This window comes from Saccopteryx bilineata, chromosome 10, assembly GCF_036850765.1.
Source record: "Saccopteryx bilineata isolate mSacBil1 chromosome 10, mSacBil1_pri_phased_curated, whole genome shotgun sequence".
Taxonomy (NCBI): domain Eukaryota; kingdom Metazoa; phylum Chordata; class Mammalia; order Chiroptera; family Emballonuridae; genus Saccopteryx; species Saccopteryx bilineata.
In genome coordinates, this window is record NC_089499.1 from 4810928 (window position 1) to 4828874 (window position 17947).

The 17947-nt window shown below is 56.8% G+C and overlaps 1 protein-coding gene across 3 annotated transcripts in view; it reads right to left on the bottom strand.

Annotated features, from left to right (window-relative positions):
• Window positions 1-17747, bottom strand: part of TEX264 (testis expressed 264, ER-phagy receptor) — a 32072-nt gene extending 14325 nt beyond the window's left edge. Inside the window, exons 1-4 of one of the 3 annotated variants that reach the window (XM_066246016.1) lie at window positions 15812-17747; window positions 14659-14732; window positions 12187-12479; window positions 2289-2510 (exon numbers count right to left, since the gene is read on the bottom strand). In XM_066246016.1, the coding sequence (XP_066102113.1) occupies window positions 2289-2510; window positions 12187-12444 (480 nt within the window). In that variant the 5' untranslated portion in view covers window positions 12445-12479; window positions 14659-14732; window positions 15812-17747. Of the gene's footprint in view, window positions 1-2288; window positions 2511-12186; window positions 12480-14658; window positions 14733-15586; window positions 15695-15811 lie in introns of those variants that run through there. The other 2 variants (XM_066246015.1, XM_066246017.1) reach the window with 2 other exon arrangements.
• Between the last annotated feature and the right edge of the window lie 200 nt (window positions 17748-17947).

Genomic DNA, 17947 nt, shown 5'->3' on the forward strand with positions numbered 1-17947 from the left:
CCAGAAAAGGCTTTGGTGGCTGGGTTGCTCGCCACCACACCACATGCCACGCATCCTGTTCTGGGTGTGGAACATAGAAAGCCTCTTCCCAGGGGTGTGCTTCCAGATTGGCCCTGAGGTGGATGGAGGATGGCACAGACAGAACGGAGATACCACACACCAGCCCTGCCCTGGGTGAACTGGGTGAGCCTCCTGATCCCAGGAGGCATGCTGAGCGGCTTCAGGCACGATGTCTCCCTTTCTGCCCTCATCACCCCCCCCCCCGCCTCCTGCCTCACCCTGCCCCCCCTCAGCCTCCAGCCCACCCCCACTCCAGGCAAGCACATCCTCCCCAGCACCCTTCTGGTGCCACCCTGCAGCTCACAAAGAAAACCACCTGTCTTCTTTGTGCCCCTGCTCTACTGAAACAACAGCCCTCCTTTTCTTCTCTTCCTATCCTTGACCACCAAGGCCACGGCTGGTGACCCGGGGTCCCACGATTCATCCCCAGCCCTGACACCAGATGTTGGCACCCCCTTAACCAGGGGCTGTCTGAGTTTCCCCTTCCATCACCGAGGCCTTCTCCCTTGGTCTAAGCTGCTCTGGAGAACAAAGCTACTGGGTTACTACAACCCCACCGAGTTCATATTCCTGCCGACTTTCTTCTGTTCCCTGACCCCAGCCACACTGGCCAAGCTCTCTGCAGTCTTTGCTACCACAGGGCACCCCTAGGGCAAATGCTGTCAACAGGTTCACATCCTCAAACATACCCACACGCCCCGCCCTCTCTGCACTCCAGACCCCACACTCCCTGACAGCCAGCAATGCTGGTTGCCCTCAAACCAGGTCCTCCCTCAGCCCCACACACCTCAGTGAAAAGCAGCCCTGCAGGCTTGCCCATCTGCTCAGGCCACAAGGGACCAAAGCCTGCTGACTCCTCTCCTCCTTCTCCTCCTCAACATCCATCCACCCAAAGTCCGTCAGTTTTACCCTACCCCGACCCCAAACAGAGAGCAAATCTCCATCCTTGTCACATCTCTAGAGCTATGGTCCCAGCCCCAGCCCATCCACACTGAGATTCATGACAGCCCCCATTATACATGACCAGTCCCTCCTTCCTTCCCTCTCTCTCTCTCTCTCTCTCTCTCTCTCTCTCTCTCTCTCTCTCCCTCCCTCCCTCCCTCCCTCCCTCCCTCCCTCCCAGGGCCAGTACAGCCTGTCCTGTAGGGGCATGGCTCAGATCACGATAGTTTCCTGATGAAACTGCAGTGACTTCCCACCGCCTTTAGATCAAACCTGTCCTCTCCCTCTGCTCTGCTCAGAACCTCCTGACCCCCTTCTCCGAGGGCTCAGCTCTTCTAGGGTTCTGCCTGAGAGGTTACTCCTCCGAGAGGCTGTCCCTGATCACTCGGTCCAAGCTGGCCCTGTGCCTTTCCTCACCCTGTTCTTTCCTAGACATATCCCATCCTTGTCTGAAATGCATAGCCCATCTCTACACCTCACTGTAAGTGCTGATTTCACCCACTAACACCTCACGTCGTGTCCAGCACAGCACCCAACTCACAGACGTTCAATAAATACAAGCTGAATAGGTGACTAGCCAATTGCTTTCAACCCCAAATTGGGGTAACTGCCCTAGCACCCAAGTTCACAAAATGTTTTAGAGGAAGTGCAACAAGGAAAGTTAAGAAAACCTCTGTGGCTAGAGGCCCCATCAGATCTGGTGGCTAGCTCTCTGGCTTCCTCCAGACAGGTGGGCCTGCCAGTGTTGCCAACAACCAGATCGGGAACTGGAGGAGAGGAGGCCTGCCGCTGCTAGCCTGGTCCTGGCTCAGGAAATGGGTACACCAGCCCACGCAGAGGCAGGGCCAGAGCGAACACATGGACACCTGAGGCTTGCTGGCCACCAGGAGCCTCAGGTCCTTTGTCCTGCATGCCTCTACCACAATGGGGTCATAGTGGGACCATGCATCCATCTGAGTCTCGAGCAGGGGCTGGGGCTCTAAGGATGTCTCTGGTCCAAGCCAGAGCTGAACGGGCAAGCCCAGGTTTCTGAATGAGCTCCTGTGAATGAAGCTCCTAGTACACTCTGAAGGGCTCCCAGGTCTCGGGCACCTGGAGGGGAGGAGGTGCAGCAGCCTCTGCCCACCTTCCTAGCTTCACCGGCATCTATCTCACAAGGGCCCCAGGGCGCTGCCTTCTCAACACCCACTTTCCCTCCCAGCCTGTCAAATCCTCCCTGGCTCCCACTCAAAGTACTGGCTGCCTTCCCTGTCCCCCGACACACACCCACCGAGCCTGTGTCTCACCTTGATGTAGGCATCCAGCGCAGGATGGACGCGGCGGGCAGCCAGCCAGATGGAGAGGGCTGTGGTGTAAGGGAAGGTGGCAGTCACCACATGGCTGGGTGCCGGGAAGGAGAACACCTTGAAGCCAAATTTCTGATAGAGCTTGATGAGTTCAGGGGAGGGTGATTCTTCTCCTTCACTCAGAATGCTGCCCACTGCACAGCGGCACTTCTCGGGGGGCTCCTGGGGAGGGACAGCAGGGGTGTCCGTGTTGGGCAAAGAAAGAAAGCCCTCAGGCCTCTTGCCTCCTGGGTTCTGTGTCAGCTCAGGCCTGGCAGAACCACCAGGTCGGACAGGCCACGCAGTCAGACACCAGGACAGAGAACTCCTTCCCTGCTGGGACCATCCGTGGCCCAGGCCTGCGGTATCCTGCTGGAGGACTCGTCCACCCCTTCCCTTGTTCCCCCCAACCATCATGCCGTGCTGGCTGCACAGGGGCTGCAGGAAGCAACACTGTGCTGAGCTCCTCATCCCCATTCCCTCAGGCAGCCCCCCCCAGGCCTCCTCCCCGGGCCACGCCCCCCCCGGCCCTGCCTCTGCTTGGATGAGCCGGAGACTGCCAGCCCCCCCGCCCCAAGTCCCTCAGGTCTCTCTGGGCCTCTAGCTCTAGGACCTGCACGGCACTTGGCTGCCCTCCTGTCCCTGGCTCCCACAGACTCCAGCCAGGTGGGAAAGGCCCAGCACTTGGTATCAAGGGGCCCCAGTGTGTTGCACCTCCTGCCACCAGAGTGTGTACAGCCCTTGGCTGAGCCCCCAGAGCTATTGTTCCTGAATCAAAGAGACTCAGCACAGACCTCATGCCCTCAATTCCAGGTTTTCTTTGACCCCTGCACGCAGGGCCCCCTTAGCCCTGAATGTAAACCCCCTCTGCCTCCACTGGCTCCTCTTCCCAGGCCACATCCCCAGCACTGTGAAGTCACTTTCACCTGTCCTCACCTCTGCCCTCCCTCTGGCCTTTTTCAAGCTCTGCCAACAGTCCCCCGGGGGGGTTTCCTCCCGTTCTGCCTCCTACTCTGGCCGGCCCGGCCCAGCCCTGACCTTGGTGTCTCACTTTACCTGGCACTTGGGCACCAACTCCAGGCTCTCACCTCTATGCAGACGACCCTGGGGTCCCCACCTCCCTGTGGCTATGGACCTCTGCTGCTCCTTGAATCCTACGCCATTAAGCCTAGCTCAGGGTTTTAGTGACAGGCAACATGGTAGTGGTCAGGACCACAACTTCTGAGAAGAGACAGGCCTTCGTGTGAACCCTGGGCTGCATGATTCTGAACAAGTCCCTTCCGTTGCTTGGAGCCCCAGTGTTTTTATATCTACTTAAAGAACTGTCATATTGAATGAGGCCTGAGCCTGGTCAACACTCAGGAAACACTCCGTAACTGTTGTCAGCTAAGCTATTAGTAGCTATGACACAGGCCAAATAAGTGACCACTGGCTGAGAATGCCCATCCATCCAAATCCTGGAACATGTAGCTTCTCCCTACCCATCCTTCAGGTTCAAACACCTTCCTGGGGAGCCGCTTTGGGTGGCTCAGTGGCACCCCACCTCCCACACCAACATTTTGCTGTAAATTCTTTCACACATCAAGTCCCCTCTGTAGCAGCCACTTCTCTAGGCCTGGGGCTCCTCCCACCCACCCAGGCAGAGGCGCTGGAGATCCCGCAGTTCCACCTCTTGTCCCTAGATGGCGCCACTGCCCCACTCACACCTAAAGACTGGAGGAAACCCAGAAAGGCTCAGGAGTTTTAGGACCGTCAGTGTCTGGGGCAAAGCTCATCTTCACGTTCCTGACTGATCCTAGCAACCTATGCTGCACAAAGGAACAGTACAGATTACTTGGGAGAAATGGAGGAAAGGTCACTTCCTCTCCTCTCAACCCCTGGCCTGCCTGGGTTTGAATCCTAAGGTCTTTCTTGGGATCACTTCCTCAGCTAGACATCCTTATCAGTCCCCAAGGCACCAGAATAGCTGTGATAACCCTGCTTAGAACATCTCATGGCCCCCAATTCTCCTCTAGGATAAAATTCCTGAGCCCAGCATTCAAGGCCATCTTGAGCGGCCCACACAACATTGCCCAGAATTGTCCACACACACTTGGCAATCTTTTTCTGATCTCCAGGCCCCAGAAGGGGCCAGAACCCAGGTGGGCAGGTGCACACTGAGGGTCTGAGTGGCAGAGAGAGGGACAAATCCAGCCTCTGGTCCAGCCTACCTTGCCAAACTCCTCTCCCACTGCACCCACACAGGCCCACACGGCACTATTTGAAGCTCTCCAAACATGCCATGCCCTCATGTGCTTCTTGCCTTTGAATACGCTACTTCCTCTGCCTAGAATATTCTTCTTCACCCTACTCCAGAGTCCCTTCTGCCTGGGAAACCCCTGCCCACCCTTTAAGACTAGCTCAGCTCTCCTCCTCAAAGCCTTCCAATTGTTGAGAAGCAATCAAAGGTACAACTAAGTGGAAAAACAAATTGATGCTTCTCTCTCTCAAAAAAAAAAAAAGTTTTTTTTAAATTCCCTGGCTGGTTGGCTCAGTGGTAGAGTGGATGTCCCAGGTTTGATTCCTGGTCAGGGCACACAAGAGAAGTGTCCATCTGCTTCTCTACCCCTCCCCCTCACTTCTTTCTCTTCCCCTCCTGCAGCCATGACCATAACTAGATTGGAGTGAGTTGTGGCTCGATTGAAGCAAGTTAGCTCCAGGGCACTGAAAATGGCTTTATGGCCTCAGGCACTAAGAAGAGCTCAGATGTTGAGAAATGGAGCAACTCCCCAGATGGGCAGAGCATCGCCCCCTAGTGGGCTTGCTGGGTGGATTCTGGCTGGGACGCATGTGGGAGTTTGTCTCTCTGCCTCCCTGAATTATATATTAAAAAGTGTTTAACTGCTCCCCACTCAACAGCCCCTCCTCTCTGACCCCAAACACCTGTGAAGGAGCGGGTCTTGTGCTACAGGGTAAGTGACAGCCTCCTCATCTCTCCCCACCAGTCCAGGCCTCCAGGCAGAAAGGCTCAGGGTCCTACACACACAGGAAGTTTTTGGTGTGTGCTCAGCAACAGAAAAATGCATGCGTGCACGTGCGCGCACAATCCTGCACCACAAGCAAACCTCTTTCCCTCCACCTTGGAAAAGAAGGAACTCCTGCCACAGAGCAGGAGAGCAGCTACTGAGAAGGGGCTCCTACTTCCTGGAGATGTCTGGGGCACAAGTGCTCCCTTCCTGCCTGAAGAGCTTCTCCATTCCACAGGCGAGGACACTTCCTGCCTCCTCTCCTGCCCTGGCCAGCGACTAAGGGACCATTGAGGTTACTCCCCAAGCTCACCTCCTGCTAAGCAGCCCCATACAGAGCTGGATCTGGGAGGAAGATGAACCAGCACCAACAAGGAGGTAAGACAGGCCCTAAGACAAGCTGGGAAGTGGCAAGGCTGGTCTAGGAGCCGGGGAAGGCCTCTCTGGGCTCCCAGGAAAGCCCCGGCCCAGCTCCAGGGGAATGGCCCACTGAGGTTATAAAGGGCCCAGAAGGTGGGAATGTCCTGATAGCCAGAAACCTCAACATGTTAGTTTAATGCAATGTCTTTATTTGGGCCTGAACTTAGGACCTCCCAATTCCATGTTCCTGCTCCCTTTCCTCCCCATCAGTCATTCCTCTGGGTACCTTCCCAGAAGAGCTGGGCCAGAACTAGCACCAGCAAGGAACCACACCAGGGAGACAGACAGGGACAACCCACTACCACTTTGGGTGAAGGTAGGCCCATTGAGAATCTGCCTTCAAAGCAAGAATACTAGAAGAGTGTCTCCTGAGTCCTAATATGGGAGACTGGGGGCAGGTGGGGAGTCTAGCTTGGGATCTAAAGCTTCCAGGTACTAACTGGCCCCACTGCCCCTTCTGGAGAGGCCTCGCAGTACCCCGCTCTCCCTGGTAAAAGGCCAGACTGAAGACAGGGTCCCTGCCTGGCCAAGACCTCACTGCATCTGGAAACTGGACAAGGCTGATTACCTTGCAGGGACCAGAAAGGAAAAACAGTGTCCACTGGCTCAGACAAAACCCAGGCTCTTGGTTCAGAAGAAACAGCCCACCCCAGGCCCACAGCCTACATAACCTGATGGAGAGCTGCACCGACCACCACTCCCAGGCCCAGAGCTGCTGAAGAAGGCAAGGACAGCGCACTTCACTTGCACGGGTGCTCCAAGGGAACAGAGCAGCTGCACATGCCCATGGCTGGAGGGTGAACAGTGGGCCCACTTGCCCCCCTGGATCCTGCAGGCCAACACACCAAGACCCACAGGTCCCATCTCCCAGAGCAGCTGGCTCCCAAAGGCGCAGTGGGGTGAGCACTACTTAGGACGTGGGCAACACAGACACACCAGCCAGAGGGGAGGACCTGTACTGCAGGCTGGGGGTGGGAAGTCAGCAGGATGCCCACCTCCAAAGTGGGGGTGTGGGAGCTCAGGGCTTTCTGTGAGCTCCCACCTGGAAGTCTGTCGGGGCCTTCCTCTTCTCACCCCCAAGCATAACGCTCACACCAGCTGGTACCTGACAAGGTGCTTACCATCTGCCCCTGTTGCTGTTTTTCATGCATCGGCTCATTATCCAAACAGCACTGTGCAGTAGATTCTGTTATCAACTCTGTTTCTGAGACCCAGAGAGCAAAGCTACTCAGCAAAGGTCACACAGCAAGGCAGTGAAGGAGTCAGGATTCGAACCAGGCAGACCAGCTCCAGACCTGTGCCAAACAACCCACTGTCACTTGGGAGCCTGAGAAATAGGCCCAGGCTATGACTGGCTGCACACTGGCTTCCCCCTAACATGGTCCAGGCAACCTGCAAGGGGCTAGGCCAGAGGCAGGGTTCCCCAAAGTACCACGTCCTAGTGGCTCAAGGCCCTCAGGGGCAGAGGTGGCTCCCAGGAGTGCTAAGCACCCATTAGGGCTAGCACTGGGCCTTATCCTTATCCTTCAGTCCCCCTAAGGAACAAAAACCCTGAGGTAGGGATTCTCAGAGAGGCTAAGCGACTTGCTCAGAGTCACAGCTGGTAAGCAGTGAAACCTGGATACAAACCCAAAAGGAAAAGTCCAAAGTTCTCTCTTCCCAGACCTCTCCTCTCCGCCTTTCCAAAGGCAGCTCTTCTGGGCACAGGGGGGCTCACCTTTCCAAGGTGGCCCCACACAGTCAACCAGCTGTGAGGCAAAGGCCTGGACCCCATCTGCAGAAATCATCACAGGGTGATGGGCAAGGGATGGCCTGGGCCCTCAGGAAACACCACACAGCAAGGTGGGGAATGGCACCAGCCCAGCCCACATTCCCATTACTGTTCTTGAGTGATCGAACCTGGAAAGTCCTACTCTCTCACCCTTCCCAGGCTCCATGTGACTTCAGTAGCTCTGAGGGGAGTGGGGGGGCCCCAATCCCCCAACACAGAAGTTCTGACAGCCTGACAAGGTGCTGGTGCAGTGAACAGAGAACTGACATGGGATGCTGAGGACCCAGGTTTGAAACCCCAAGGTCGCTGGCTTGAGCATGGGATCAGACATGACTCCATGATCACTGGCTTGAAGCCGGAGGTCACTGGCTTGAGCAAGGGGTCACTGGCTCATCTGGAGCCCCCTGGTCAAGGCACATATGAGAAAGCAATCAATGAATAACTAAGGTGCCACAACTATGAGTTGATGCTTCTTACCTTTCTCCCTTCCTGCCTGTCTTTCTCTCCCTCGCTAAAATAACTAACTGACAGACTAAACATATAAATAATAAGTAGTAGTTCTGACAGGCCTAAATCACAACTTTTCCCAGCCTGATCCCAACAGACTTAGTGAACCCAAGCTCTCAGTGGACTAGAGAAAAAAGAAGCTTCCTGGCAATCTAGCTACTAAAGGAAGAACTCAAGCACCCTCAGTTTCCCCACCTAGTCCCTACGTGGAGAAAGCATCCCCTCCTAGGCCTTAGCCAGACACTGAACTGGCTGTCCTGCCCAGCTGGCCTCAGCCAGGCTCCCCACAAGAGCACGCAGACAGGCTGCTTAAGCCCCAGACACAACAGTGGAGGTGGGAGCCGAAGGTGGGGCAGAAAGTGGAGGGTCAGGCTGGCAGACAAAACAGACCTACGGACACGGTGACAGCAGCCCAGCCACTAGGGGACAGTCCACAAACCAGAGCTGGGCAGGATCAAGTGAGGTGCTCCCTCCTCTTCCCTTACACCCGAGGTTCCCAGCAGGGCTGAGGGCACAGCACTTGTGACACTTTTCTAACTATACAAGGACAGGGCAGAACTACATCAATGTGTGTACGCGTGTGCATGCGTGCACTCTGGTAGGAGAGGGATGACAGAGCAGGGACTGACTCTGGAACTCAACCCCCTCCTTCAGTACTTAGAAGAGGAAATGGTCTCCCTCTGTGAAGGCTGGGCCCTGGGAAGGAGAGGTGCACCTATGAGACACTGCCAGGGTCTTTCTACTTCTTGTCATGTGCTCCCTCTTTCCTGCACCCACCCCCACCCAGGCCCTCAGAGGTGGAGAATAGAATCCTTCCTCCTGCCCCATAAGAACCACTCACTCAGACCTTGCAGCTTCCTCCCACCCATATCTCAAGATACAGGACTGACTGACATACAGACACAACTCTATCTACCTATCTACCTAACTACCTGTCTCGAGAATACATACGATCAAGCAGCCTCTGATATGCCTGCGTCCACAGCAATCGTCATCATCTTGCCTTGACGGTGCCCTTTCCTGGGCCCACAGCCAGACCAGGTGAGGTCTCATCAGGCCTTTCTCAGGAACCAGCCTCCCCCTGGCCAGCTGAGGCAAGAGACTGAGGCCTGGAAGGGGCGTGGCTAGCGAGCTGTCAGTCCACACCTCATGGGGTAGGCAGCGTCCAACAATGGCCCCCTCTTAGTTGGTCACTCATTGCCCTACTAGCAGAGCCTGAAACAGCCTCACTTCCTCCCCACGCTCACAGAGAAGCAGGTTCTGGCTTCCACTGTGCTGAGCTGAGGGAGAAAGAGTGAAGGGCGGGACACCCGAACAGCTCAGCCGTCAGCCTACCCCTTCCTGCAGTGAACCCCAGTATGCAGGATCCCATGCCCGCCAGTGTCGGCAGAGGCAGCCTAGGGAGCAGAAAGCCTGGGTCCTTAGGCTTCCTCAGGACCAGATGGAGCCTCTCCTCCAGGCTCCCCGGACACTCCCACACCGAGAGGGGTTTGGGGACTGCTCCTTGCCAGCATAGAGTGGCACAAGTATGTGTTATACTACCTGGTCTGCAGTCTCCCAGAGGCCTCAGGTCCTTACAGATGGCCATGAAGATCAGGAGGCCTGGGGTTCCCTGACACTTATAGGATCTCTGCCAAGCAGAGAATACACTAGCCAGCTCCCAGAGTAGGAGTAGGTGGGGTTTAAGCATCCCTGATACATCCAGGTGTCAGGATGTGACCCAACTCGGAATGGGGACACAGGTGTCTTCTGAAGTGACCCAGGACTGGGACAGGATCAGAGGGGTCCCTCTGACCTATACTTTCATCCTCTGTGCTGGCCAAATATCCACAGTTAGACCATGGGTTCAGGCCTGGGTCATGAGTACTCAGCCTAACCCCTCAGCACACCTAAGTAGCATGAGTGTCTCTTCCACCCTTTTTAAATATCTGTTGAGGGCCAGGTGCTGGGGTGAATGCCTCAGCTATGTCACTTAATTTAATCCTACCTATGCCAGCCTACACAGAAAGCAGGTATTTTAAGACTACTCTGCAGATGTGGAAATGAGGCTCAGAGAGGTTGTATAACATTCCCAAGATCACACAGCAGGACGGTGAAGAGACAGAACCAAAAACCTGAAATGCTGGCCTCGAGGCTGTACTCCCAGGCCATCATTCCCAAACTAGCGCCCAAGTCAGGATGCACCCAGTCAACCCTGGTGGCCAACAGTGTCTACCACACCTCTAGGAGAGCTGTATGGTGGGCTGCCTGGAGGCAGCAGCTGGGCCAGGAGGCTCCGTGGAGAGCACCACATCCTCGAGTTCTTCTATCTCATTTTTCTCTAGACCACCCTCCAGCACTGACCCCAAGGTATCCTGCTGCTGTGGCCATTTCCCATCCTGGACTTAGCACCTCTGACCCAAGAGACAATGTGCTGATTCAGGAACAGGCAGACAAGCCAATGAGGAAAAACAAGGCTGCAAGGACACTCCTCCCTGACACTGAGGCCACACAGAGGGCTTCAACTGGGCCAGATGTGGAAGGAGCAGGGACTTACATAAGAGACCCCCACATGGGTGGGAGTTGGGTCCTGTCCAAGAGTTCCCCACAGGCCTGCCCCATCTCACCTGGGTCCCAGTGGTTTTGATTCCCACTTACTGCCTTCTTGAGCCATGTGACCTCAAAACCTCAATGTCTACTCATCCTTCAACCAGGTTATGTCACTTCTCACTAGGGCCCAGCCCGACATCCTCAATGGCCTCTCTGCTTCATCTCCCTCCCTCCTCCACCTGCCATCCAGGCATCTCTCTACATTGTGTCACACCTTTCTGCCCAACCTACTGTATCTCCCACTGCCTAGCCCAGCGAACCCTTCTACCTCTTTCTCTACCCACAAAACGTCCCCTTGGCCACACTTCCCCTGTCATCCTATGTCTGCAGGCTTGGCTACTGCAATTCCTTTAACCAGGAGGCCCTTCTAGGCAGAGCAAAATTCTACTCGTGGCTGAAGGCCCAGCTGGAGTCAACCTTCTTGCTGAGCCTCCCCAGCAGATGTGAGGTACCCTCCTCCAAATCCACAGCTCAAAGTTCTGTGGGCATCGAGCATAGTGTCTTGTTGGAGATTCATTTGTGTGAGGCTGACCTGCCAACCACGTGAGGGGTCCTGAGGGCGGGGCCACATCTGTTCATCTCAGATGCAGGTGTCGAGCAGAACCTGGCACAGAGAGGAGTCAGCATACCCTTGTTTCCATGGAGTGCCCCAGTGAGGCCAGATCAGAAGAAAATGGGTAGGCTGTAGGCCTTGCCCACGTGAGCTCTTCAGGCAAGGAAACCAGAGCTGGGGGATTCCAAATGGCTGATTTGCTTGGGCTCAGAGGTGGAGGCTGAAGAACCCTTCACAGAGTTGCTATCCCATGCAGCTGTGGGCAGCACCGCCCTGGGCTTGGCAAGAGGCCACATTGGTGAGCCCTGACTCACTGCAGGCTCTAAGTACAGCCAGACGCCCACAGGGTGCCAATGATGCTGGGTCGGTCTCTGACCCCAGCATCTTAGATATTCTAAGCAGCTCACTTGGCTCTACTTGCCCCCAAGACCCTCCCAAACCAAACAGCTTGATGTCCAAAGCAATGCCTTATAACTGAGCCAAGGGTCACCAGAATGGCTAGAAGGGTGCGATTCCAAGTCTCATGCGCAGGGCGTACCCTCTCAGCTCCTGAGAACCTGCTGCCACAGGAGAGCTGAAAGAGGGAAGGCACAGAAACAACATGATCTAATCCCAAACGGAGGGCAGGGTCTAAAAGGCCTGGTCCTACAGCACTGGACTCAAATGGGGATGGAAGAGGGAAGGACAAGAAGAGAAGGTAGGGGACCAGAGCCTGGGCAGAGGCTAGGGACTCATACTCATATGGTCCCCGCACTCAGAGGTCCATGGGTAGCCATGAGCCAGGGGAAGCAGACCTGAGCAATAATAAAACCAGCACACACTCCTAGAAGGAAGAGAAGTCCAGGCTAAATAAATCTGGGGGGACCTTTAAGCTCCAGAAGAGGGGGTTTGCAAGGCCAGCTCAAAGATTGTTCAACCACTTTCTTAGAAACTGCAATGCCCCTCCCCCAACAAGCCCTGCCCCGTGTCTGTCCATGGGGCAGAAGTACAGCCATGGCACAGAACGTTCCTTACCATGTGCGGGTTGTCATAGTAGATGGCGACAGAGCGGAGCCTGGGGCAGACGCTGCAGCTCTCGGTGAAAAGCCGCCCCGTCTCGCTGTAGGGCCCCCTGGAGAACTTGTAGGCCACAGTGACATTGCGGATGGGGGGTGAGCCGGCACTCACTGTCACCTCAGCCAGCAGCCCTGAGTATTTGGCAAAGGCCAGTAGCGTCAGCAGCAACAGCAGAGTAAGGCCCCCAATGAGGCCTAGGAGTAGCAGGTCCGACATGGCTCTATGGCTCCCCACACTGCTCCCCAAGGCAGCTGCAAAGGAGACAGAAGAAAGAGGAGGCTGGTAGCCTGCTCTGACCAATGTGCCCACCTGCCCGCCAGCCAGTTCTAGCCCGACTTCAGCCCTGCCTTGGGTGCTCTGAACCAGGAGGAGGAGTGGCCAGAGGTGTTTACACAAAGTGACCTAGAAGGGAGCTACAAAGGATGACTGAAGCCACAAGCCTCCTTATTTCTTAACCACAATCACTGAGGTTCTCAGGACTGCTCTGCCTTTCAGCTGGCAGCCTTGGTCACACCTGGGGAAACTGAGTCATAGAGGGCACAAGAATGAGTCAGCCAGGGATATGCTCCCAGCCCTGACCAGCCCTCCCCGAGATGGACCACTCTGTCTGGCACTTGGGCACCGACTCTGGGCTCTCACCTGGAAAGTCAGCCCGCCTATCTCCCACATTTCCTCTTCCTTCCCACGGCTAAGGCATACCACCTGTCCAGCCTCCCCGAGCCTCATGGACCACTGTCAGAGGGACAGTAAGTGCCAAGGTCCAAACACATTAAGAAATAGGAAAACCATGAGGAACAAAACTTCAGGGAGGAAATGTCCCACAGGAAGAGACTCCTAGGAAAGAAACTCTCCTTTGCTAAGCACACCTGGCCCATGGAATCTTGCTATCCAGTAAGAGCCAGAGGAGACCAAATCAAAACTGGAACAAAGTCCAGCACTGTGCTTCCCAGACCTGAGCCACCAGTGCTAACAAGTTTCAGCCCCTAGGTTAGAAACAGCAAGAGGAAACGGCTGCTAGAAGTGGAGACACACAACAGGAAGTAATAACTCCTCCTCCCTTGCCTGAGCGTCTCGTCTCATCCCATGGGAAAGGGGTGCCTGCTGCCTGGGAGGAAACCACACCTGGGGTCCACTCACTGCCCTCTCCCTTCCCACTCAATGAATATCTCCAGGTGTTTAGAACTTTTGTGGTTTTCATCTCCTCACCTCACCTCCTGCACTAGGTCGCTCACAGAAAGGCATCCAGGGGTGGGCTGGAGGGGAGCTTTTTTCCTTTTTGTGTGTATGTCATTCATCCAACAATTCTCCCTCCTTCCCCCTGGCCTCTCCCCATTCCTCCTGTTTGTACAGTACAAGGAATAGTCATTCATGGGGGGGGGGGGGAGGAAGCAAAGTAACTATTCAGGGACAGGCCCAGGGACACAACACAGAGGCCTGTGTGTGAGCCCTTCAAGGCAGACTGCCCAGCCCTCCACAAAGCTTGGGGCAGAGGTCTAATCCTCATATCAAGGAACTGAGCTGAGTGGCCCAGGTGGGGGTAAAAATCACAGCACAAAAAATGTTTAGAGGAAGAACAGCATGTGACCCCAAATATTTAAGAGTTTTGGCATAGGACTTTAGTCCTATGGAAAACTTAGCTTTATGGAATAACCTGTGGGTTCTGTGTGTCAAAATTTTTTGCTGAAATATTTTCTTTGGTGTCAATGCCTCACAGAGAGCCAAAGTAAACTTCTGAACCTTTGGTGTTGTGACAAGGAAGTGTCTCGGGGCTGGTCTTCTAGCAGCGTGTCCCTGCCACCACAGACGCACTGTCCTCTTCCACTTGCCTCTGGTTAGTTTCACTTCTATTGATTGGATGATGGCGATGATGGGTCCTTCACTGAGTACTTATTCTATGCTAAAGTGTCTAAATGCTGAAACACAGCTACTTACTGAATCCTCAAAACAAGGTAGGTGTGGATTGAGAAACAAATGCTGCGAGGTTAACAGACCCGCTCAAAGGCACACAGTCCTAAACAGACCGGGACCACAATGCACCACCTCCCAGGCAGTGCGGACTGATGCCAGCCTCCCCTTCCTCTTTCCTGCCCCTCTCCTCTGACAGGGTGTCCAGAAATCCCGAGCCTTCCCTCCACATTGGACATCTCTGAAGTCAAGGCCCTCGGCTGCAAACTCTGAGCGTCTAGCTCTCCCAGTAGCCCTGGGAGTGACCTCTCTCCGATCTACCCTCTCGGCTGCACACTCCCTGTCCCTTCGGAGTAACTTAGTTCCCAGCGTTCTCCTCCTCTCACCTCCTGGAGTCTCAGAAAACGGGGAAACGGAATAAACGCGGAGGGCCCTGCGCTTTGGTCAGCGCAGGAAGAAGCTGCGGCCAGGTGAACTGCCCCATACTCAAAGAGAAGGGGAGGGACAAGGGCTGGGGAAGCTCACCTGAAAAGCCAGCTCACTTGGAGCAACTCATGGCATCCGGCGCGCGAGGACTAAGTGCTCCGAGCGCTCTGGAGCTGGGGGCAAAAAGAACGGTCACCACCGAGTAGAGCACGTGCTGCTCCCCCGTCCGGGCAAGCCCACCCTCCGGGGCCGCTGGCACGCCCCCTGGTCACTAAGTTGCGCCCTCGCCCCGTCCTGGGACCCAGACGCCAAACCCGGCCTCACAAAGTCGGCTGCACCAGGGCGCCCTGTCCTTGGAGGGCCGTCTTCCAGGGGGACACCGGGCTGAGCCCCCTCCCCAGCCCCCCGGGGTCTCCTCTGGTTCTTGCTGAGTACTTATTCTATGCTAAATTGTCTAAATGCTCAAGCACAGCTACTTCCTGAATCCTCAAAACAAGGTAGCTCGTCCCCGGCCCGGGCCCGCGAGCGCCAGGGCGGCTGACCCGCGCCGGCTTCCCGGAGCCGCTCCCGCGCGGCGGGGCGCGCAAGCAGCGGAGTCCCGGGTCTCCGAGCCACCCCGGCTCGGCCACCAGCTCGGGGGCCTCGAGCACCTCGGCAACTTCAGGGACGCTCAAGTTGGCAGCCGGGCGGCGGGCGCGGCCTCCGGAGACGAGGGCGGAGCTCGAGTGCGGCTCCTGCCTCGACTCCCCCCACCGCACCCCGCTACCCCTCGGCTTCTCTGCCTCGGGCGGTCCAGGCGGGGGGTGGCCTGGGGCGGCGGGGCCGGTCCAAGGTCGCGGTCGGGCCCTCGGACCCGGCCAGGGCCAGGTGTGGGCGACTCGGGATGCAAAAAGCGGCCTGGGCCGCGGGGGTCACGGAAGGGACTCGAGGAGCCCCGAGGTCGCGCCTGGGCGGACGGCGATCCCGGCCCCTCGGCGCGCGTCAGGCCGCCCCGGCGGGAACGCGTCTTCTCCCGCCCAGTCCTCACCTCAGCGGCCACCCGCCGCGAACGCCTGAAGCGCGCAGGCGGCTCCTGGGGTCGGTCGCGGAGCCTGCGCGCTCCCGCTGCGCACGCTCGCTCCGCCCCTTCTCGCGGTGGGACGTGGCCGCGGTCGTGGGCGCGTGCGCGCGGGAGGGCGGAGGGCTGCCCCGCCCCGTCTCCATGACGACGAGCACGCGCCTATCCCCCGGAACTGTCAGGGGCCGAACCTACCCCGCACCTTCCTGTCTCCCACAAATGACCGAGTTGCCGAGGACGATGGCGTGAGAACCTCTTGCCGTCTGGGCGGGAAGAGCACCACGGCTGCGCGGCCCCGGCCGGGGAGGGAGGTCCGCCTGGTGGCCCCGCGGTCGAGAGCCAGGCTGGGGTCTCGGAAGCCGGCCCCGAAGAGGAGCGTTTGAAGAGGTCTCCGGCATCTGTGCGGCCCGTGGTCCCGGCCACTTTCTCCCACTGAGGCTTCGCGACAGACCTGGGAATGCAGCGAGGCAGGGCTCCTTGCTTCCGTTTTACAGCCGAGGAAACTGAAGCCGAGCCCGGGCTCAAGGAAGAAACTGGTGGCTCCTCCAACCTCTGGACCGCACAAACCTCACCTTCCTGTCTCCAACACCACCGCACTGCACTCTCCCAACCAGGGCACAGGTGTGACCTGTCATCCAGCCAGCACTTGTCGATTACCACTCCCTGCCAGGAGCACACTGAGGCCCGGTCCTCCCGGAGCTCGCTCACAAGGGACCGCCCCCCTTCCCAGGCTCCGCCCTCGGGGCCCTGGACGCGGCTAGGGAGGCTGGTGTGCCCTCTATCTCAGCGGATACCACGCAACTCCCAGGTCAAGGGGGAGCTCCCTGAAGACAGGTTTAACCTTCAGCTCCTATTTCTGAGGATCTACAAACAACCAAGCGCCCTTCAAGGGCCCTCCTGGGAGGCCCAGTCTTGCAGAGGAGGCAAGTCTTGCGGATCAAGAGTTACTTTGGTGTTCCGGACAGGGAGAACCGCTACTTGGGAGGGCAGTCCTCTTACCGGGACCCCACTACTGCACTAGCGAAGGGCAGACTGGGCACACAAAGGCACTCGTAATCCTGGCTTCCTTATCCTAAGCTTCACGTTGTTCCTTCCACAAGCGGGGAAGATGGAACCTCCTCTCCAGGGCCAAGCCGGTCCCAGCCCTCTGGGAACTTTGGCAGGAGCAACTGGCCCCTTGTAGGCACTAAGGGCTAGGTTGGCAGGCCTGCGGCAGTTCTGTTTTGCTGACGAACACGATCAAACCTTTTGGGTGCCCCGGGCAAGTGGGCTATACAACTGGAAGCGTTCTCTGAGATGAGGAAGGGCCAGGGCACTGGCCGGGACAGACTCTGCCGGCAGGGTTTGCACGGTCGGTCAGTTCTGCTTCTCAGAAGCTCATGAACTTCTCCCGGGAAACTGCTGTCTGGAGCTGCCCCTTCCCTCATCTTGCCCTCTCTGCCCACTTCCTTTAGCCTGGCTGGGGGACTCCAGGGCTCCATGTCAGAGTTCTGGATGGGCCTTAGAGCTGCTTCAGCGCCCCTGTGTGTCGTGATCCGAGTCTGCCTGCGAGGGGGACTGCAAGCCATTGGTCTCCCTGGCTTCATCACAGGTTACTCCCACCAGAGCAAGCCCTACCCTTGGAGGGTTCCTCAGGGCCTCTACTGGCCACCAGGAGGCAGCGACCAGGGCGCTTCTGTCCTCCCCAAGTAGCATCTGAGAACGGCTAAGCCATCCCCCACCCATGCTCCGCTCCCAGTCGCCCCTCCCAGTGGCACTCACTTCCTGCTCTCCTCTGTCCTAGGAATCCCCACAGGTTTTTTAATCCTCCCTCAGCAAATTTCCAGTTTCCCCAGGGCTCCTCCCCTTCAAGAGACCGAAGATTGGACACTCCCCTCCTTCCCCTAGCTCAAGTTCCAAAGCCCTGGTTGGTTCTCTGGCAGTGTTTAGATCCCCTCCTGGATGACAAATGGAGAAGCACATGCAGTGTGTGTGAGGCTCTGCAAAACCTGCTGCCAGCCCCCCCACCCCACACCCCCACCACTGCACGCTGAAGGCAGTCATGCTGCACCCAATCCCAAGCCACTCAGCCTGGTTAGGGTAGCCCCTGTAGGATGTGCCACAATTGAAGAAGAGCTAGCTTCAAGTCACCCTGTCAGCTTCACTGTTTCCTCTAGAGCAGGGGTCGGGAACCTGTGGCTTGCGAGCCAGGTGTGGCTCTTTTAATGGTTGAATCTGGCTCGCAGACAAAACTTTAATTAAAAAAATGTTAAAAATATAAAACATCTATTCATTTCCTAACATTCATGTTCATGGTTGCGGGTGGCGGAGCCAAGCACAGCTGTCCTCCGG